At 42.4% G+C, this 17,034-nt stretch overlaps 1 protein-coding gene across 1 annotated transcript in view; it reads right to left on the bottom strand.

The window, feature by feature from the left end:
- Window positions 1-529: 529 nt before the first annotated feature.
- Window positions 530-17,034, bottom strand: part of bcl11ab (BCL11 transcription factor A b) — a 34,218-nt gene continuing 17,713 nt past the window's right edge. The window contains exon 3 of the mRNA XM_073851510.1: window positions 530-4,878. Coding sequence (XP_073707611.1) covers window positions 2,930-4,878 — 1,949 coding nt within the window. The 3' untranslated portion in view covers window positions 530-2,929. The remainder of the gene's footprint in view (window positions 4,879-17,034) is intronic.

Below are 17,034 nucleotides of genomic sequence, written 5' to 3'. Positions count from 1 at the left end.
CTTAATATCCCAATGATTTTTGGCATAAAAGAAAAATCTATCATTTGACCCATACAGTGTATTTTTGGCTATTGCTACAAATATACCTGTGCTACTTAAGACTGGTTTTATGGTCCAGGGTCACATATAAAAGTATAAGAAAATTTATAAAATTAGATAGACTACAGCTGAATGTAGCGAAACCATAAAAGAATATCATAACAATCATAAAAAAATAAGTAACACAAAGTCTAACAAAAAAGCTCATAAACTTAACCTTTTTTTTAATTTATTTTGAGGAATGGATTTAAATTTGGTCAAATGTGTTTAACAGAGCTGAGAGTACTATAGTAGTCTTCTATATTGGTAGCTAAAAGCAATCATATAATCATATTAGCTGAGATATTTAATAAAGAAACATGCAAGGGGGAAGTGTAGAACATTAGGAATGACAGACAATCAAATTCTGTGGAAATCTGCATGAGATCTGTGGGCGTAGTTTCCGGGTGGGTCTGGACATTAATAAAAGAAACCAAGACAAACCGTGCAGTTGTATTTCAAAATGCATTTTAAATGTATTTATTGACTCTTGATTCATTGCATATGACATCCATTCTTTCAAAGATGACTGGAATGTTTCAGGTTGTGGGGGAGACAGGGACAGTTCAAAATAAAGAGGGAAACCCACTAACTATGAAACTTTACTGCATATCCAAAGGCCAGAGATCATAAAACCACCTGTTCCTCATCATCGTGTTATTTCAAAGAGAATTGCGTCAACAGACCATTGTATAGCCTTTTATCTGTATAACCCCCACATAGCTTTTTTTTCTTAGAAACTCATCTTCAAGATCCATACATTAAAATGATTCGCACTATATTATCCTGCCAAGTTAAGGAGAAACGCAAAATGGTGGCAGCATGCTGAGCTCAACTACAGGCATTTTTGTACCTTTAAAGTGAACAAGGAACAGTCTGGAATTCTAGTCTCTATATAAATACTATCTTGACTACTCTTGATGAACAATTAAATCCAGATCTTCTCTACACACTGACATGGCAAACTGAAGTGTGTCACAATAGCTTTTGACAGACCATAAGTCAGCCCTATAAAATGTCAAATGTACTCCTACAATCTCATTATAATGCATCCTGAACTGTGTATGCCAAAGGAAAAAAAAAGGAATCGGTAGAAAAAGAAATTCACATAACATTTAGTATTTACACAGTACATTGTAATCCACCAAGAAATGAAGATGAGCGGCAAAAAATTGAACACTTTAAATTAATTTCCTGTTAAAAACACCAAAGTATTACAAAAAGAAACCCCAAAACATTTAAATCATTAATTCATTTTATTCAACTATGATAAAAAAAAATGGCTGTTTAAGCAGCGGGTTTGGAGTATATTCACTGAGATAAACATACACTGTTCCAACTTAAAGTCTAGCTTCTAAATGAACAGTTCCGTTTTTTTTCTTTTTAAGCTTCTTTTAAGTCCTTTTTCGCTGACCACGATTTCTAATCTAACTCTATTTCACATAATACGTTGACACCTCATCAAGTTGTTCATATGAGAGGAAATATCTCTTAAGTGTCTCTTGTAAACAGGAAAATAATTGAACAGTGCAGGTTTTTTTGTGCCATTGGAGAGCAGTTTTGTTTTATACTCAACCACCTGCCCGTAGATTAGCAGGACAGATACAGAGTTTTAGGCTGAGTGGCAAGTGCTATTCATAAAATTCACTATGGGATAATGTAGAGAATAAAAAGTCTGAATGTCAACTCGACGGGCACAAAATATGTGAGCGTGGCTAAGTGCTTTACTAATAAACAGGGGTATATACAGTACATAGCTTTAGAAACTGAAGAGTGTAGGATAAAAGAAAACGTTGTGGGAGTACACAACAGTTTGCAAGCAAGTTAACTGTAAAGTATTCAGACTTTCATCCAATAGTGTGTAAATGTCCTGAAATACGTTCCTGCATTGCTCCATCAAAACTGGTGTTGCTAACCTATTTCTATTTCTAGCCAATCTGAGCTTATTTTGAAATGTAAAGGATTTTCAATCCAGACAAGTCTTTAACAGCTTATTCAGGGACTGTTTGTTACATTTTTGTGGATGACCCTGAAATGGACATATTTACATAATATGCTTTTTGTTCCATGCACCAAATAGAAATTTTTTCTACTGAGTAAAACACATTTTCAGGGCTACGTTCTAAAAAACCTTCATAGAAAACCCAAAGAAACATTGAGACCCTAAGTTAAAAGAAAACTTACTAATGTACCTGTCTGTTTGATACCAAAACACAAGGTAAAATCTCACCAAGGCATGAACATGCCAGCAAAAGAATCATACTTAAGAAACACAAGTAAATGATATACACATATGCTGGATTCCTGCATTTAGCGAATTCACAACAGGTACTTGATGCAAGAACCTCAATTTGCATTGAACAATATCCCCAGGCTTATGGCAAATGGCAGAAACCACAGATGCTTTAAACACCCAAGGCACTCTTTTTTTTTTCACAAGCAACGATAAAAATTCAAACGTTTTTAGTATTTTAGTAAAATGTTACCATTTTAACGTTCGTCTATACCCCTAATGAACAGTGTAAACCCCAGTGTGAATGTAGGTAGTCAAAAGATTACAGGCTTAATGACAAAATACAACTAGGTATGATATGTAAAAATTAAGTGTTTGCAGCATGATATGTCCTGTTTGATAAAAGACAGTAACAACAGCAACACAGCTAATTCTTATCAATCAAGCTAACACACGAAAACATGCCAACCAGTAAGAAAAGAAGTACAAAACATTAAGTTATTGCACATTAGAGAGGCTCAGAGTCTTGCGTCATTTTGACAAATTTTCGGCCAGCTTAATGAACCGACGCTGTGCTTTAAATATTTTTCTCTAGGACTGCAAAAGACATCATTAAATTTACTCCGTTTTAATTTCAATGCTTAAGGGCCGATCGTTGTGCCATTTTTTCATGTGCTTCTCCAGAGTGCTGTAGACGCTAAAAGGCATATGGCATATCTCACATTTGTAAACGTCCTTGCCTGTCTGTCCGTGCGTCTTCATGTGCCGTGTTAGCTTGCTGCTCTGAGCACAGGCGTAGCTACAAAGCTCACACTTGTACGGCCTCTCGCCAGTGTGGCTGCGCCGGTGCACTGTCAAGTTGCTGCAGTTTTTAAAGACCTTGCCACAAAACTCACACGTGTCACTACGTCGACTATCCTTGGAGCTGGGTCGACCAGAAGGAAGGTGGGGTGTACTGGCCCTACTTCCCGTGCCACTGCGCCCAGAGGCTGTCCCTCCATCAAGCTCCCCAGGGGGAGTGGAGAACCTGAGACTTCCATTCTCCGAGGAGTGCTCTGAAGAGGTGGCGAAAGGTGATTGTCTTGAGTCCCCAAAGTTGAGAATAGGATCCTTGAGCTGGCGCGACGCTGCATATCCGGCCAGCCACTGCGAGTAGACGTTTTCTGAGTTGGGGATTGTAGTTGGAGTTGGAAGATCAACGTCCTTTTCCACCTTGATGCGTTTGGAGACGGGGCTGTCGGATCCGGGACTTCCGGTAAGAAGTTTCCTCGAAAGGTCATCGTTTGGGTAGGAGGCTGTTCCATTTGCAATGTGTCCATATCCCTTGTTGCCTTGATCAGACTCTTGTTGGGAATCGTCACCGCCCGTCTCACTAGTTGATCTGTGGTCCCCTCGTCTGTAAAGTTTCAGGGCATCTCGATAGTCCTGAATTCCCTCAATACTTTTGTTGTGTCGCTGTCTGTTGTTCTCATGGTGACGTGCACCTTCTAGGCTCAAGCTAAAGTTTATGTCATTCCTCTCACTGGCCTCACTCCCATTCTCCTCCTCCTCCTCCTCCTCCTCCTCTTCTTCCTCTTCTTCCTCCTCCTCTTCTTCCTCTCCTTCCTCCTCTTCCTCCTCCTCCTCATCTTCTTCATCTTCCTCCTGTCCGTTTTCTGGGATCATGCCATTGTTCTCACTTTTAAACTTCGCCACCACAGATTTAAGAGCATTGGTGGCACTGCTTAGCAAATCACTTGTGCCTGGCTCGGGTGAACTAGCAGTTGAAAGGCCATCATCTGATTTGGAGGTAGTAGAGGAGGACTTGTGCCGATGAGTCTTCATGTGGCGCTTCAACTTGCTGGCCTGAGTGCAGGCGTGGTTGCACAGGTGGCACTTGTAAGGTTTCTCTCCGGTGTGACTACGTCTGTGGACAATTAAGTTGCTCTGGAACTTAAAGGACTTTCCACAGAACTCGCAAGACTTTGCCTTCACAGCTGGCACGCTCTGAGTTTGTTGAGTGGGTGTTAAGCGAGAAGGAGAAGGAGATGCCCCTGGTTGGAATGGCTGGAGCAGCCGTTGCATAGGGCTAGGCCGGTTGGGCGACATGGGTGGAGAGGACCCAGCAGAGTTGCCTGCCAGTTCCCGTAGTCGTCTTGAGAAGTCCATAGATGGGGAATCCAAGGGTACCGAATTAAGACGCATTACCCTGTCAAAGGCGCTTGGGTGGTGGGGGGCCAAAGCCAGATCGTCCGGGCTCATGTGATGACGTGGTGGGGGACTAAAGAGCGGTGGTGTCCTAGGATATCGCCCTTCTCTAGGAGCCGAGGACCCATCTCTGTTGGCTATCCTCATCAGGCTATAGGGACTACTGTCTGCCAGATGGGCTGCATGGAGCGGTGGCTGCGAGGCACAGTCACCACCCATGCCTGGAGCAGAGGCCACCCGTGGAGTTAACGGGCTTCCGGGCTCACTCTCCAGGTATATTCGGAAACCGTGGGTATTCTGGGCATGCTGTAGCAGGAACCAAGCTGAGCTGAAGGGCTGCTTACAAGTTGTGCAAGTGTAGCTGCTGGGCTCATCTTTTTCTGCAAGACAAATCAAAAAGAGAAGGTTAGTTTTCCATTTAGAAAATTTTCCTATTCAACTACAAAGGCTCAGTAAGAACTCACACATTTACCAGCACATTTATTACAAGGACAGTCCCCTTGGAGTAGCAAGTGTTTAGATACCTTGCTCAGTGACACAACTAGGACAGCTCATGGTTAGTTTCTTGTGAAGGTCAAACTAGGAACCTCTCACTTTCTGACCCTGAGCTTTAGCCACTAACTCTAACTCTAAAATTGTTTTACATTGCTATTATTTATTCTGTTGTGTTCTTGCCTTAAAATCTTGAAGTGACAACTGTAAAGGTTGAACTCAACCTTTTGAAACTGGAGGCTTCTGCATGAACATCACTTCAAATGTAAACTGCCGTGCCTGTCTTTCAGATATCTGACACAAAGGCCAGAGCGAACAAAAAACCTGTACCCAATCAAAACACTTTTACTGCATAAGAGATGCAAGGTGGAGGCTGGTAAATTATGGATCATTACAATCTGCAAAAATTACAGTTAATTGCTGCCACCTGTGTGGGGTTTGACCTCCTCGGGAGATTTTTCCGTCATAAAAAGGCCACTCTTTGCTTGTCTATTCTCATGCTTACACCAATTAAATCATATACCATTATCGCATGAATCATATGGGCAGGCAATGCTTATATCTGAAGAATTAAAAATACATGCTTTTCTATAAGGCAACAATCATTACAGTGTATAATTTTCCTCATCACTAGCACAACAAGAAAACAGAACTAGCATACTATATTGAGGATTTCCAATGGCCATGAAAGAAATAAGAATGAAGGTGTAACTCATTTTTGTTGATCTTTCACAAGCAAACAGAAAGAGCACACCCCAAGCATTTCCTGATTTTTAACACCTTATTAAAGGGAACTTCTGGTGGAGGTCCAAGCACATTTGATGTTAGATTTCAGTTGTTGATGTAAAACTCCAGCAAACAACAAATCCACTTTATAAGTGGGCCTAGGGTACAGTTCATGTAACCGGTATGAAAGCAATCTGCCCTAACTTGAAGTAGTCAACTAATCATTGCATTTAAAGAGCAGGTCACATTCTTTGCATGTCTTTCAATGCATTTTCTGCAGACGAAAACAAAAAGCTGATCCATTCTGTGTAAAGTTACTGCTAAATCTAAATCAAACAATAGTGTCCTAAAATGCTATGTGCAAGAGGAGGGCAGGGAGAGACAGAAAGAAATCATACTTAAGTTTGGACCAAGCAATCAAACCAAGTGTGAAAACAGCCTAAAATAAGGGAAGTGTTCTCCCTAGACATATAATCATCCTGCGTCGCTGACATTTAAAACACCCACCTCAGCAACAGCAGCTATTACTTGGTGGCCTTGTCTGAGAGGCCGACTTATTGATTACTTTCAACCTTGTTCCTTTCAACACATGGCCGACAATCACATTTTCTTTAGTGATATGCTAAAAGGTGAGGTTTGGCAGAACAATTTGTGGGCATTTGTCCGTCCAGATTTGAGGAACAGGACAGAAAAGAACCGCTTTGTGTCCGATTGGAGCATCAGTAAAATATCCTTTTATAAGATAAACTGAAGATTTTTATGCCTTTTTATGTGAGTATATATAGTACAATATAATTCCACTCATATCAAACCTACAAGCAATCTGTTTTTTTTTTAATTCTCTCTCAGTTATTCTCTCTTTGTCCTGGTCAGACTCAATGTGTTGCATTGAGCGCCTGACCACAGACAAAAACCTATCTGACCAATAAAAAAACTTCAAGGACAAAGTGGTGCGATATGAAATTTTTATTGCTCTGCAAGACTTAACGTGGAGAGCAATCACACTTGCATCAACTTTTTTTCCTTTTAAGGTACAGTACACAAGACATTTACTTTGACAAATTCACATTTTTTGGTCTTTTTTTGCACAAGGTTTATCTCACATTTGATACCTATGGGCTGTGTTTCAACTGATTGGAGCAACTGACCTGTATTCAGTGTATTATACAATTTATATTTGCAGATCTACTATGTGTTAGGACTTCTTTTCAGCTACAGATAAAATACATAAAAGTGCTGTAACTCCAACCTCTGCACTTTAGGTTATTTCAGGTTATGCTTGAATCCCAGAGCACCACATGCAAGTCCCTGCACATGACCTTTTATTATACAGTCCTTTTCTTAAATACACAAAGATAAGCATCAACGTGAAACCAAAGACTTGTACTTTGTGCTTAAAAGGCCCAGATCGGAACATTTGACACCATGAAAACGAATTCAAGATTTACTGTTTGACACTACAATTATGCATAATTTACCAGAAAATAATTACACTTCACTCAAGCATCTGTGCCCTCACACCTGACCCTAGTTTAATCTAGACATGATTATTCTCATATTCAAATCAATGTAATGAAATGCTCCAAGTGCCATATGGATACTCTAGGGACAAGGTGAGAAAACCGTATTTGGCCACAAGAAAGAATGCCTTCATCTGGCAGCTGGTATATTCTTGTCAGTGCCCATAAACATGTGTTGGTCCAAGTGTTTAATTTCCAGTGATCTCAATACCAGCGCTGGACACGCACCCTACCCCCACCACAAATTTAAAGTGTCTAAGAGGGTAGCCATCTTGGAATGGGGCCTCTCATAGAGCGCCAAGCAATGGGTCAGCAGTCACCTTAGCAACGCACATTAAAGAGGCGGACAGACAAAAAGGAGTGGACCAGACGGAGAGGTGAAGGGGATGGTGGTTTAAAGCCCACAGACGGGGGGAGGTGGCAGTCTGAATAAAATAAAGAGTTGGCTACTGGGAAAATGGACTGGACTAGTCTGCACAGGGCAGAGGTGGATGTTTTGTTAGCATATAGGACCGTCCCACAGACAGAGCAAACACTAAAGCCTGAAAAGCAGTGAAGAGGAGAACATGAGGTTGAGGCAATTTGACTTCAGCAAACATCTACAAGCAATAATGTGGTTCTTATTTAAAAATGATTAGTTCTGATTCTAAAATTCACAAAAACCTGTATGTCTGGGTGACTTTAAAGTGAAAGTCCTCAATTCTTGCCGGTGTGGGAATCAAACCGGCAACCTTTGGGTTACACGCCCAACTCTCTCACCATTAGGCCATGGTTGCCCCTCTAAATTGCAAAATCAAAACAAAATAAATCAGAATTACATTTTGCTCATAGAAATTAAAACATTTTAAGGATTCATGAAAATTGAGCACATGTGAAAAGTATTTATACATTAATATCATTGCAATATTTGTTGTGCTGATTGTATTTAATAATTTAAATGTCAAAAGTTGTATTATAGATTTTTTTAAACCACCACTGAGAATCATAGACATTAAAACAGCTCAAAGTGAACTTGAATTATATATAGACAACGTTTGGTTGTTTTAAAGGAGAATAAGAATGCAGAAACATCTCAAGGGTCCTGAAATAGGCTTAATTTTCTTCAAAATATTTAAAATGATTTTGTGATAAAATGACACATCATTTTAGTGAGATCCATCCTAAAATTGTAAACAGCCAGTGCATCCTTACAGTGCATGAAATGATAAACAGAGAAAAAGAGTTTTTTTTTTTTTTAACCATACACAACTAGGATGACTACAGGACCTTTTTATCGATTGCATTGCACTGGGTATCTCCATCCATCATAACATGTCATTGATCCAAAACCTTGCTTCACATAACTGTACATTAAACATTAAATATCTGTTGTTGTCGTTGACAATAACTCCACTTCGTGCTAACAACACCCTTAAGTATGTAATGCATGGCCTTGAGTGGCGTACTGCTTTATTTAGAACTGTTACTCTAAAGTATTCCTGAAAGTCCATTAACATAGCTGGCCTTCTGCACTGATGTATAGTGTACAATGAGAGGTCCAGTATGGCTCTAAACGTCTAAACCATGCCAACATTTTCTCACTGCTCAACAAAGATTATTTCAAGTCATCCTGTCCCTTTCTTTGCATTCTCCTGATCCATGAGAGGACTACAGGCTTAAAAGGCCATGTGATAGTCAGGCCTAGAGAGAGGATTCATTCAGGAAGCCCCCCTCAGGCAGAGCTCTGGTACTGGGACCAGTACAAAAAGACCAGTGTTCCCCATTCACATTACAGCCACGGGGTCAATATTTAAGGCTTTCCATCTGGCGCATCCCGGGCACAAGTGATGTAGTAAATCAACCTAGAATTAAATGAAATAATTTATCCTATCTTGGCTTAATATAACAAGACCACTATAATTAAGTCATTTATACGCTGTAAAAAATGACTAAAAGTTTTTCGACCTATTTCAATCTTTCCGCTTCAAAATTTCATGTTTAATTCAATGTGTTTCGTTGTAGCTATTTATGAAATTTGCTATCAACTTCTGAGTTAAAATTGTTTCACCACCAAATTTTCTCCAAAGGATTTCTCCTGTCCAGGCTTTAAGTGAAAGTTCCCCCCAAAAATGAAATTAACCCATGATTTACTCATTCTCAATCCATCCTAGGTGTATATGACTTTCTTCTTTCAGACAAATACGGTCAGAGTTATATTAAAAAATGTCCTGGCTCTTCCAAGTTTTATAATGGGAGCGAATGGGTGTTGAGATTTTGAAGTCCAATAAAGTGCATCCATCCATTAATAAAGACCTTCTAAAGCAAAGCGATTAGTTTCTGTCTTATAAAGTTTTAAATATGGATATTTTTCTTACACAAATATACAAATTCACTTCAGAAGCCCTTTATTAATCCTCCAGACCCATGTGAAGTACCTTTAAAGGTTGTATCAGCGATTCTAGGCTGAAACATAAAGTGTCAATTTCAGCTGACCTTTCTTCATGATCCACTCGCTGCCTGCCCCATAAATTGGCTGTAAAAAACCACGTCTCTGTGGTCAGCCTAGGGTCTGAGATATGCCAAAAAAACAATCGGTGCTACCAACGATTCCACAGCAAAACAAACAGTGTTCCAACCAATCACCGTCAGGGGGTTGGTGTTGTGGACTTTCGCTCTGCCTCCCTCACATCCCTGCACCATTACGAAAGTCCACAACACCAAACCCCTGACGGTGATTGGTTGGAACACTGTTTGTTTTGCTGTGGAATCATTGGTAGCACCACAGAGACGCGTTTTTTTTTACAGCCAATTTATGGGGCAGGCAGCGAGCGGATCGTGAAGAAAGCTCAGCTGAATTTGACACTTTATGTTTCAGGCTTGAAATCGCTGATACAACCTTTAATGATGGATGGATGCACTTTATTGGACTTCAAAACCTCAACACCCATTCACTGCCATTATAAAGCTTGGAATATCCAGAACATTTTTTAATATAACTCTGATTGTATTAGTCTGAAAGAAGAAAGTCAAATACACCTAGAATGCCTTGAGAGCGAGTAAATCATGAGGAAATTTTCATTTTTGGGTGAACTATCCCTACCCTTTAATTTATAAAAGCAACTATAATTCATAGTTTGATTCCTCAAATTGCTATTACATTGCTATCTCAAACAGCAATGTCGATTTGCGACTGTTTGTCTACCTAATAGTCCAACCAGTGGGTGATGGATGAAGTTTCATTCTTGCAGTTCAGATTATTGATACTAGCAGCACACCTCATTTATAAGCTAAAGGTTAAGTTGAAACTAAAGTTTGCAGATTAAGCAAAAAACTACACCATGCTACCGTAACTGAATTTGACTTTAGCTACAGGAGGTGACGTTTGAGAAAAGTGGGGCTATGAAAGCCAAAAGCAGCTGTTACACACAGCAGACATACTATTACTACCAGTTTCAGATATAACAGCTCTAGCACACGCTGAAACATAACATTTACCATCAATAAGCTTCTGTAAGATGGATGCAACCATCACTTGGCTAAGACAGGCCACACTCACCCCAATTCTTCATCCGTCTGACATCAAGCTGGATTCCAGCTCTCTGCTTTGCTACTTAATTGGATACATATGTTCTGATCTGCATCGCGGTACGGTAGCAGATGGGAGAGTTCTGCAAACTGCCACTGCTTTAGCATCAGTAAGGAATCTGATAAAATTAGCCAGTGAATTCTGAATGAATACCTTGTCCCAACCAGATGCAACATGACAAGTTTTCTACAACAGGTAATTTGGCCATCCTCATATTTTCAAAAGAAGAACTGCAGGACAATAGGAACAGACTGATTATGACCAACTTATGACCAATATTACTATTTTATGAGATGGTGATTGCATATGAATTCATACCATGAGATTTGTCTGGAAACAGAAAAAGTTTGTTGACACATGGAGAGACAGCTTGAAATATTTGTTGCTCGGTTTTGACTCATATGTCCAAACAGAAAATCCATATTTAAAGGGATAGTTCACCCAAAAATGAAATTTTGATGTTTATCTGCTTACCCCCAGGGCATCTAAGATGTAGGTGATTTTGGTTCTTCAGAAGAACACAAACAAAGATTTTTAACTCAAATCGTTGCAGTCTGTCAGTCATATAATGGCAGTAAATGGGCTCCACGGTTTTGAGAGTCAAAAAAACATACTGTCACGTATCTGGTCTATCTCATCATGAACTCTTGCACACACATTCTGGACTTCAATCCCCATAAGCCACTGCACCAATCACTGCACACAGCTGCTCCTCGTTTCCCACTGAACTGATTGCTGCATACACCTGTTTATCATTTACCCACATGCATTTAAGCCACTCACACACACAGCCACGTTGCGAAGTCTTATTGCTCCTATGGTCATAATTCTAAGCGTGTTTCTCTGTGTTGGATTATCTGTGTATGACTCTGGACTGTGTACCCCGTTATTGATTCCTGCTGCCTGCCATTGCGACCACTGCTTGAGTATTGAACTGTTTCCCGGATTACCTACGTTGTTCCTGTTTTCTGGTGATTATTCTTGCCTGTCGACACTTCTCAATAAAGCCTTGCAAATGGATCCGCACGTCTCTGACTCCTCCCTGTGACAGAAGACTTCGCCGCTACAAGGATCCAGCGGCTTTATTCGTCAGCAGGACAACTGACCAATATGGAGCTAGCAGGAAGTTTGTTCAACCCAGTCAGTTTGCTGTGCTCCATTTTTCAGAATGGCTGCCCCATCGAGTATTATGTGGATGAGTTCATCACATATAGCCACCTGGCATCATGTGATGAGACCATGGTCAAGGAGTGCTTTTGGAGCGGACTCGACCCCGTAATCAGTTCCAACCTACCTGATGAAGACCCCATCTGGACTCTCGCACAGTATATAGACTTTGTCATGTTTCACTGCAAATCTCCGTTTACTGTGGGTGAGGTCGAGTCCACTCACAAGATGTCTGCCCTTCCAGAGCCTGCTGCAAAGATGGCCGCCACGCCAGAGCCTGCTGCAAAGATGGCCGCCACGCCAGAGCCTGCTGCAAAGATGGCCGCCACGCCAGAGCCTGCACGCAAGATGGCCGCCACGCCAGAGTCTGCACCTAAGATGGCTACCGTCAAATCAGAGTCTCCGCCACCAGAGCGCCCTCCAGTGACTGCGCCACCAGAGCGCCCTCCAGTGACCGCTCGCTCAGAGCCTGCTCTTCCAGAGTCTCCGCTGGAGACGCCCAGCCCTCCTGAATCTCCGCTGGGGTCGTCCAGTTCTCCAGAGCTCGCTCCTCAAGAGCGTCGTCCAGAGCCCGCTTCACAAGAGCGTCGTCCAGAACCCGCTTCACAAGAGCGTGGTCCAGAGACTCCGCTGGTTCAGCCCTGCCTTCCAGAGCCTCCGCTGGTTCCGCCCAGCCTTCCAGAGACTCCGCTGGTTCCGCCCAGCCTTCCAGAGACTCCGCTGGTTCCGCCCAGTCTTCCAGAGACTCCGCTGGTTCCGCCCAGTCTTCCAGAGACTCCGCTGGTTCCGCCCAGCCTTCCAGAGACTCCGCTGGTTCCGCCCAGCCTTCCAGAGACTCCGCTGGTTCCGCCCAGCCTTCCAGAGACTCCGCTGGTTCCGCCCAGCCTTCCAGAGACTCCGCTGGTTCCGCCCAGCCTTCCAGAGACTCCGCTGGTTCCGCCCAGCCTTCCAGAGACTCCGCTGGTTCAGCCCTGCCTTCCAGAGACTCCGCTGGTTCAGCCCAGCCTTCCAGAGACTCCGTTGGTTCCATCCAGTCATCCTGAGATTCCTGTCTGCCCGGTTCTGGTCACGGAGCTCATGCATGGACTGTTCCCACCCACCCTCCCTGCTGCTCCAGTCCCGCCACCTCTGTCTCCTGACAGTCCCTCTGCTCATCCACATTCCACCTTCGGTGTAGAGGACTTGCCGTGGGACTGCCAGTCTCCATCGGTGTCCAGACTGAGGGATCCCTCACCATCACCTCCAGTCTCAGAGTCCTGGACTCCACCTCGGCCCTCCGACCCTGCGGCTCCACCCCGGCTCTGTGCTCCCTCGTCTCCATTGTCGGCCGTCGGCCCACCAGCTCCTCCGGGCTCCATCGTCTCTCCGGCTCCGCCCCGGTCAGTCGTCGCCCCACCTTCACCTCTGGACTCTACTCCTCCGGCTGCGCCTCGTCACTCCGTCCTGCCGGCTCTGTGGACCTCCTCCCTCCCGTGGGCACAGCCTCGATCCTCTGTCACTCCGGCTCCGCTGCGTACCTCCGGACCTCCATCTCCGCCGGGGTCGCCAGAGCCTTGGGCTCCGCCTTGGCCCTCCGGATCCTCGGTGTCACCTAGGACCATCGACTCTCCGGTTCCGCCTCGGGCTCCACCGGCTCCACCTCCGTCGGTCAGCCCCATGCAGGAGCCAACCCTTCCCCCACCATGGCTTCTCCCTCCGTCGGCTCCACCTCAGTTCGTGGTTCCAGTACCCCTACATGGACCTGGCCCTCCATCCCTCCCCCTGTTCCGCCTCCGCTCCACCACCCTCCAGGTTGTATTATGTGGTTAGAGCGTCTGGAAGCCGCTCCTTTGGGAGGGGCTCTGTCACGTATCTGGTCTATCTCATCATGAACTCTTGCACACACATTCTGGACTTCAATCCCCATAAGCCACTGCACCAATCACTGCACACAGCTGCTCCTCGTTTCCCACTGAACTGATTGCTGCATACACCTGTTTATCATTTACCCACATGCATTTAAGCCACTCACACACACAGCCACGTTGCGAAGTCTTATTGCTCCTATGGTCATAATTCTAAGCGTGTTTCTCTGTGTTGGAATATCTGTGTATGACTCTGGACTGTGTACCCCGTTATTGATTCCTGCTGCCTGCCATTGCGACCACTGCTTGAGTATTGAACTGTTTCCCGGATTACCTACGTTGTTCCTGTTTTCTGGTGATTATTCTTGCCTGTCGACACTTCTCAATAAAGCCTTGCAAATGGATCCGCACGTCTCTGACTCCTCCCTGTGACACATACACAGACAAAACCAAATGAAACCCTGTGGCTCGTGATGAAACATTGAGGTCTTGAGAAAACCAAATAATTGGTCTGTGCAAGAAACTGAACAGTATTTATATAATTTTTTACCTCTGATCCACCGTAATGTCCAACTGTCCAGAGTGCGTTCACAACAGCCGACGCGTGGTGAAAAGCAAGCAACCAAAACTTCAGTCGATCAGGCTCAAAAGTTGGGAGTCGGTAAAAAGTCAACACTCCTGGATGAGTTCGCACAAGCAAATGCGCTGGCTGTTGTGAACACGCTCAGGACACTTGGACATTGCGGTGGATCAGGGGCCGGATTCACGAACATCTTCTTAAGAAATAAATTAAGAAATTTCTAAAGATAAATTCTAAGAAGTTCGTAAGAGTGTTCTTAAGTGCAATTCTTGAAAAAAATCTTAAGAAGTTCTCAAATATGTTCTTAAGAACATCTTAATTTTTTTCTTAACACTTCAATGTCTTTTTTGCGGTTTCTGCAGATTATCCTAATATTCATAAGCACGCACATTTTCGTCACGACCTTGAATGGCGCTCGGCTTCATGCTTTTAATGCGCCACATTACTTTTAAAGGGTCTGTCTTAAGCTTTGTCGATCAGTTTTATTCATTTTTGTGTTGTTTTTGTTCCCTCGTCCGAATGAATGCTTAAGGTATGTGTGTGCGCTGCTACAGCAAATGCGTCCTGCACATATGCACTAAATACGGCCAAAGATTATGTCGTATTTATCGGCCAAGTCAAATAAAAAATGTTTAATTAAATCTCCCTATCTGACTCGATTTTGTAGAGTTGCTACTAAGTTTTGATGTCGACAAAAAGTAGCCTAATACATAGGCTAATCATGACAGGATCATTGTTTACATTATCAGTCACTGCTGTCACTTCAGAGAACTCGTGCTCATCTCTATTGATAGTCCTAATATGTATTATATGTAGCTAGTAGTGTTGCAATGCTTAAATATAACAGTTAATTTGAAATAACCCCATAAATTAATTAAATAATTCTTACTATTTGGGATTTAAGACAAGTCTCAGGCTATCCTAACTTTAAGAAGTAATTTACGATGGTTTTTAAGAAGATTCTTTTACAAGAATTTGAATTTTCTTAATTTTTGTCTTAACAATCTTAAGTAAAAAGATAAGAATTTTCTTAAGACGATTTTTTGGGAATACAACATATTCTTAACTTTTTTCTTATTTTAAAAAATAAGAAGAAAATGGCAGTTAAGAAGAACATTCTTCTTAAGAATTTTTCGTGAATCTGGCCCCAGAGGTATAAATAAATTCTTTTCAGTTTCTTGCACAGACCAATTGTTTGGTGTATTAAGACCTCAATGTACCGTCACAATATTAATTTGGTTTTGTCTGTGTATGCTTTTTTTTTTTTACTCTCAAAGCCGTGGAGCCAATTGACAGACTGCAACAAAGTCATCTATATCTTGGATGCCCAGGAGGTAAGCAGATAAACATCAAATTTTCATTTTTGGGTGAACTGCCCCTTTAATATCCAAATAACAAATGAATATTGGCCTATACGTCTCTTGTAAATGAATGTCTACAAATGAATCAAAATGCCATGTGGATGTATGTTCATCATGAAAAAACTGCTTATATGAAAGATTTTTTCATGGGTAAATTAATCAGCTACAACATTTTGAGTTCACGTAGTCATGAAAGATTGAGGCAGATGGCAGGAGAATCCTATCTGTCACGGCTATCACATTTCAATCGCAACGGCTGAATATTAATTAACCTAGCAACAGATGAATCATCCTTTTAACAACATACATCTCAGGAATTTCGACTAGAGTTGGAATGTTACCTGTGCGCTCTTGCCAGAAATCTGTCTGGAGCCCTGCAGCTTGCAGCTCTTATACAGTACATACTTTTGAGAGAGGTCAGAGGTCGCAGAGAGGGGGCTGTTTTCATCAGGTCTTCTAACTGATGTAAACGGCTGTCAACAACTTTTTTTAACCTCGTGGAGTACAGGATAAACCAGTTGCCTGTTTGAGAATGGGAGTGTTTCATCTGTGTGTGTGTGGTCACATAGACCTGACAGCGGTGAGTGAGCTCTGAAGATGTTAAATCGAAGGCACAAAAGCTTCCTTATTCGCCACCGATTCCTGGTTTGAGACACTTGTGCAGCAGCGTGACTGAGTGAAAAGTGGTGGAGAGTGATAGAAAAAACAAGCAAAAGAAGGCGTACCGAAGGAGAGCTTCGGCCTTCTGGTGACAGCAGGATTTATACGCAGGCAGCTGTAGGACAGCACACCATCTCTAGCTATGCACTAGAAGAGCCCTTAAATTCAGACATTCCTGTGAGGCGCTGGCAAGACCGTACATATACACGGCCCTGCTTAGGTCAAGGGTCACAACTCAGTGAGTGGTGGAGCCAAGCGGAAGAGTATTTGACAGAGCGGCACAACAGACGTTCAGCAGCTTTCTGGCTTCTCCTCACGATCAGAGGGACTTCAAAGTATTTTAAGAGAAAATTACATACAGGCATAGCAGATTTTTGTTGCGTTTAGTTTGTGTTAGCTTAGAGGTCATTATTATGCTAATGTATTCCTAAAAGTTGATAAACTGCGCATGTATATACATGGACCAAAGGGACCGAAAATACTGAAATACTGACTAATATTGCATTACAAACATAAAAATGATACATTTTTGTGAAATCAAATGCGCTCTAAAATGAGAGCATCTCTCTCGGTAACACTATCTACGTCTGACTACATGACTAGCAAAGAACAATTAATGAT

Source organism: Garra rufa, chromosome 12 (assembly GCF_049309525.1).
Source record: "Garra rufa chromosome 12, GarRuf1.0, whole genome shotgun sequence".
NCBI lineage: Eukaryota > Metazoa > Chordata > Actinopteri > Cypriniformes > Cyprinidae > Garra > Garra rufa.
Note: the sequence above shows the minus strand (reverse complement) of the source record. Positions and strands in the feature narration are given on the sequence as shown.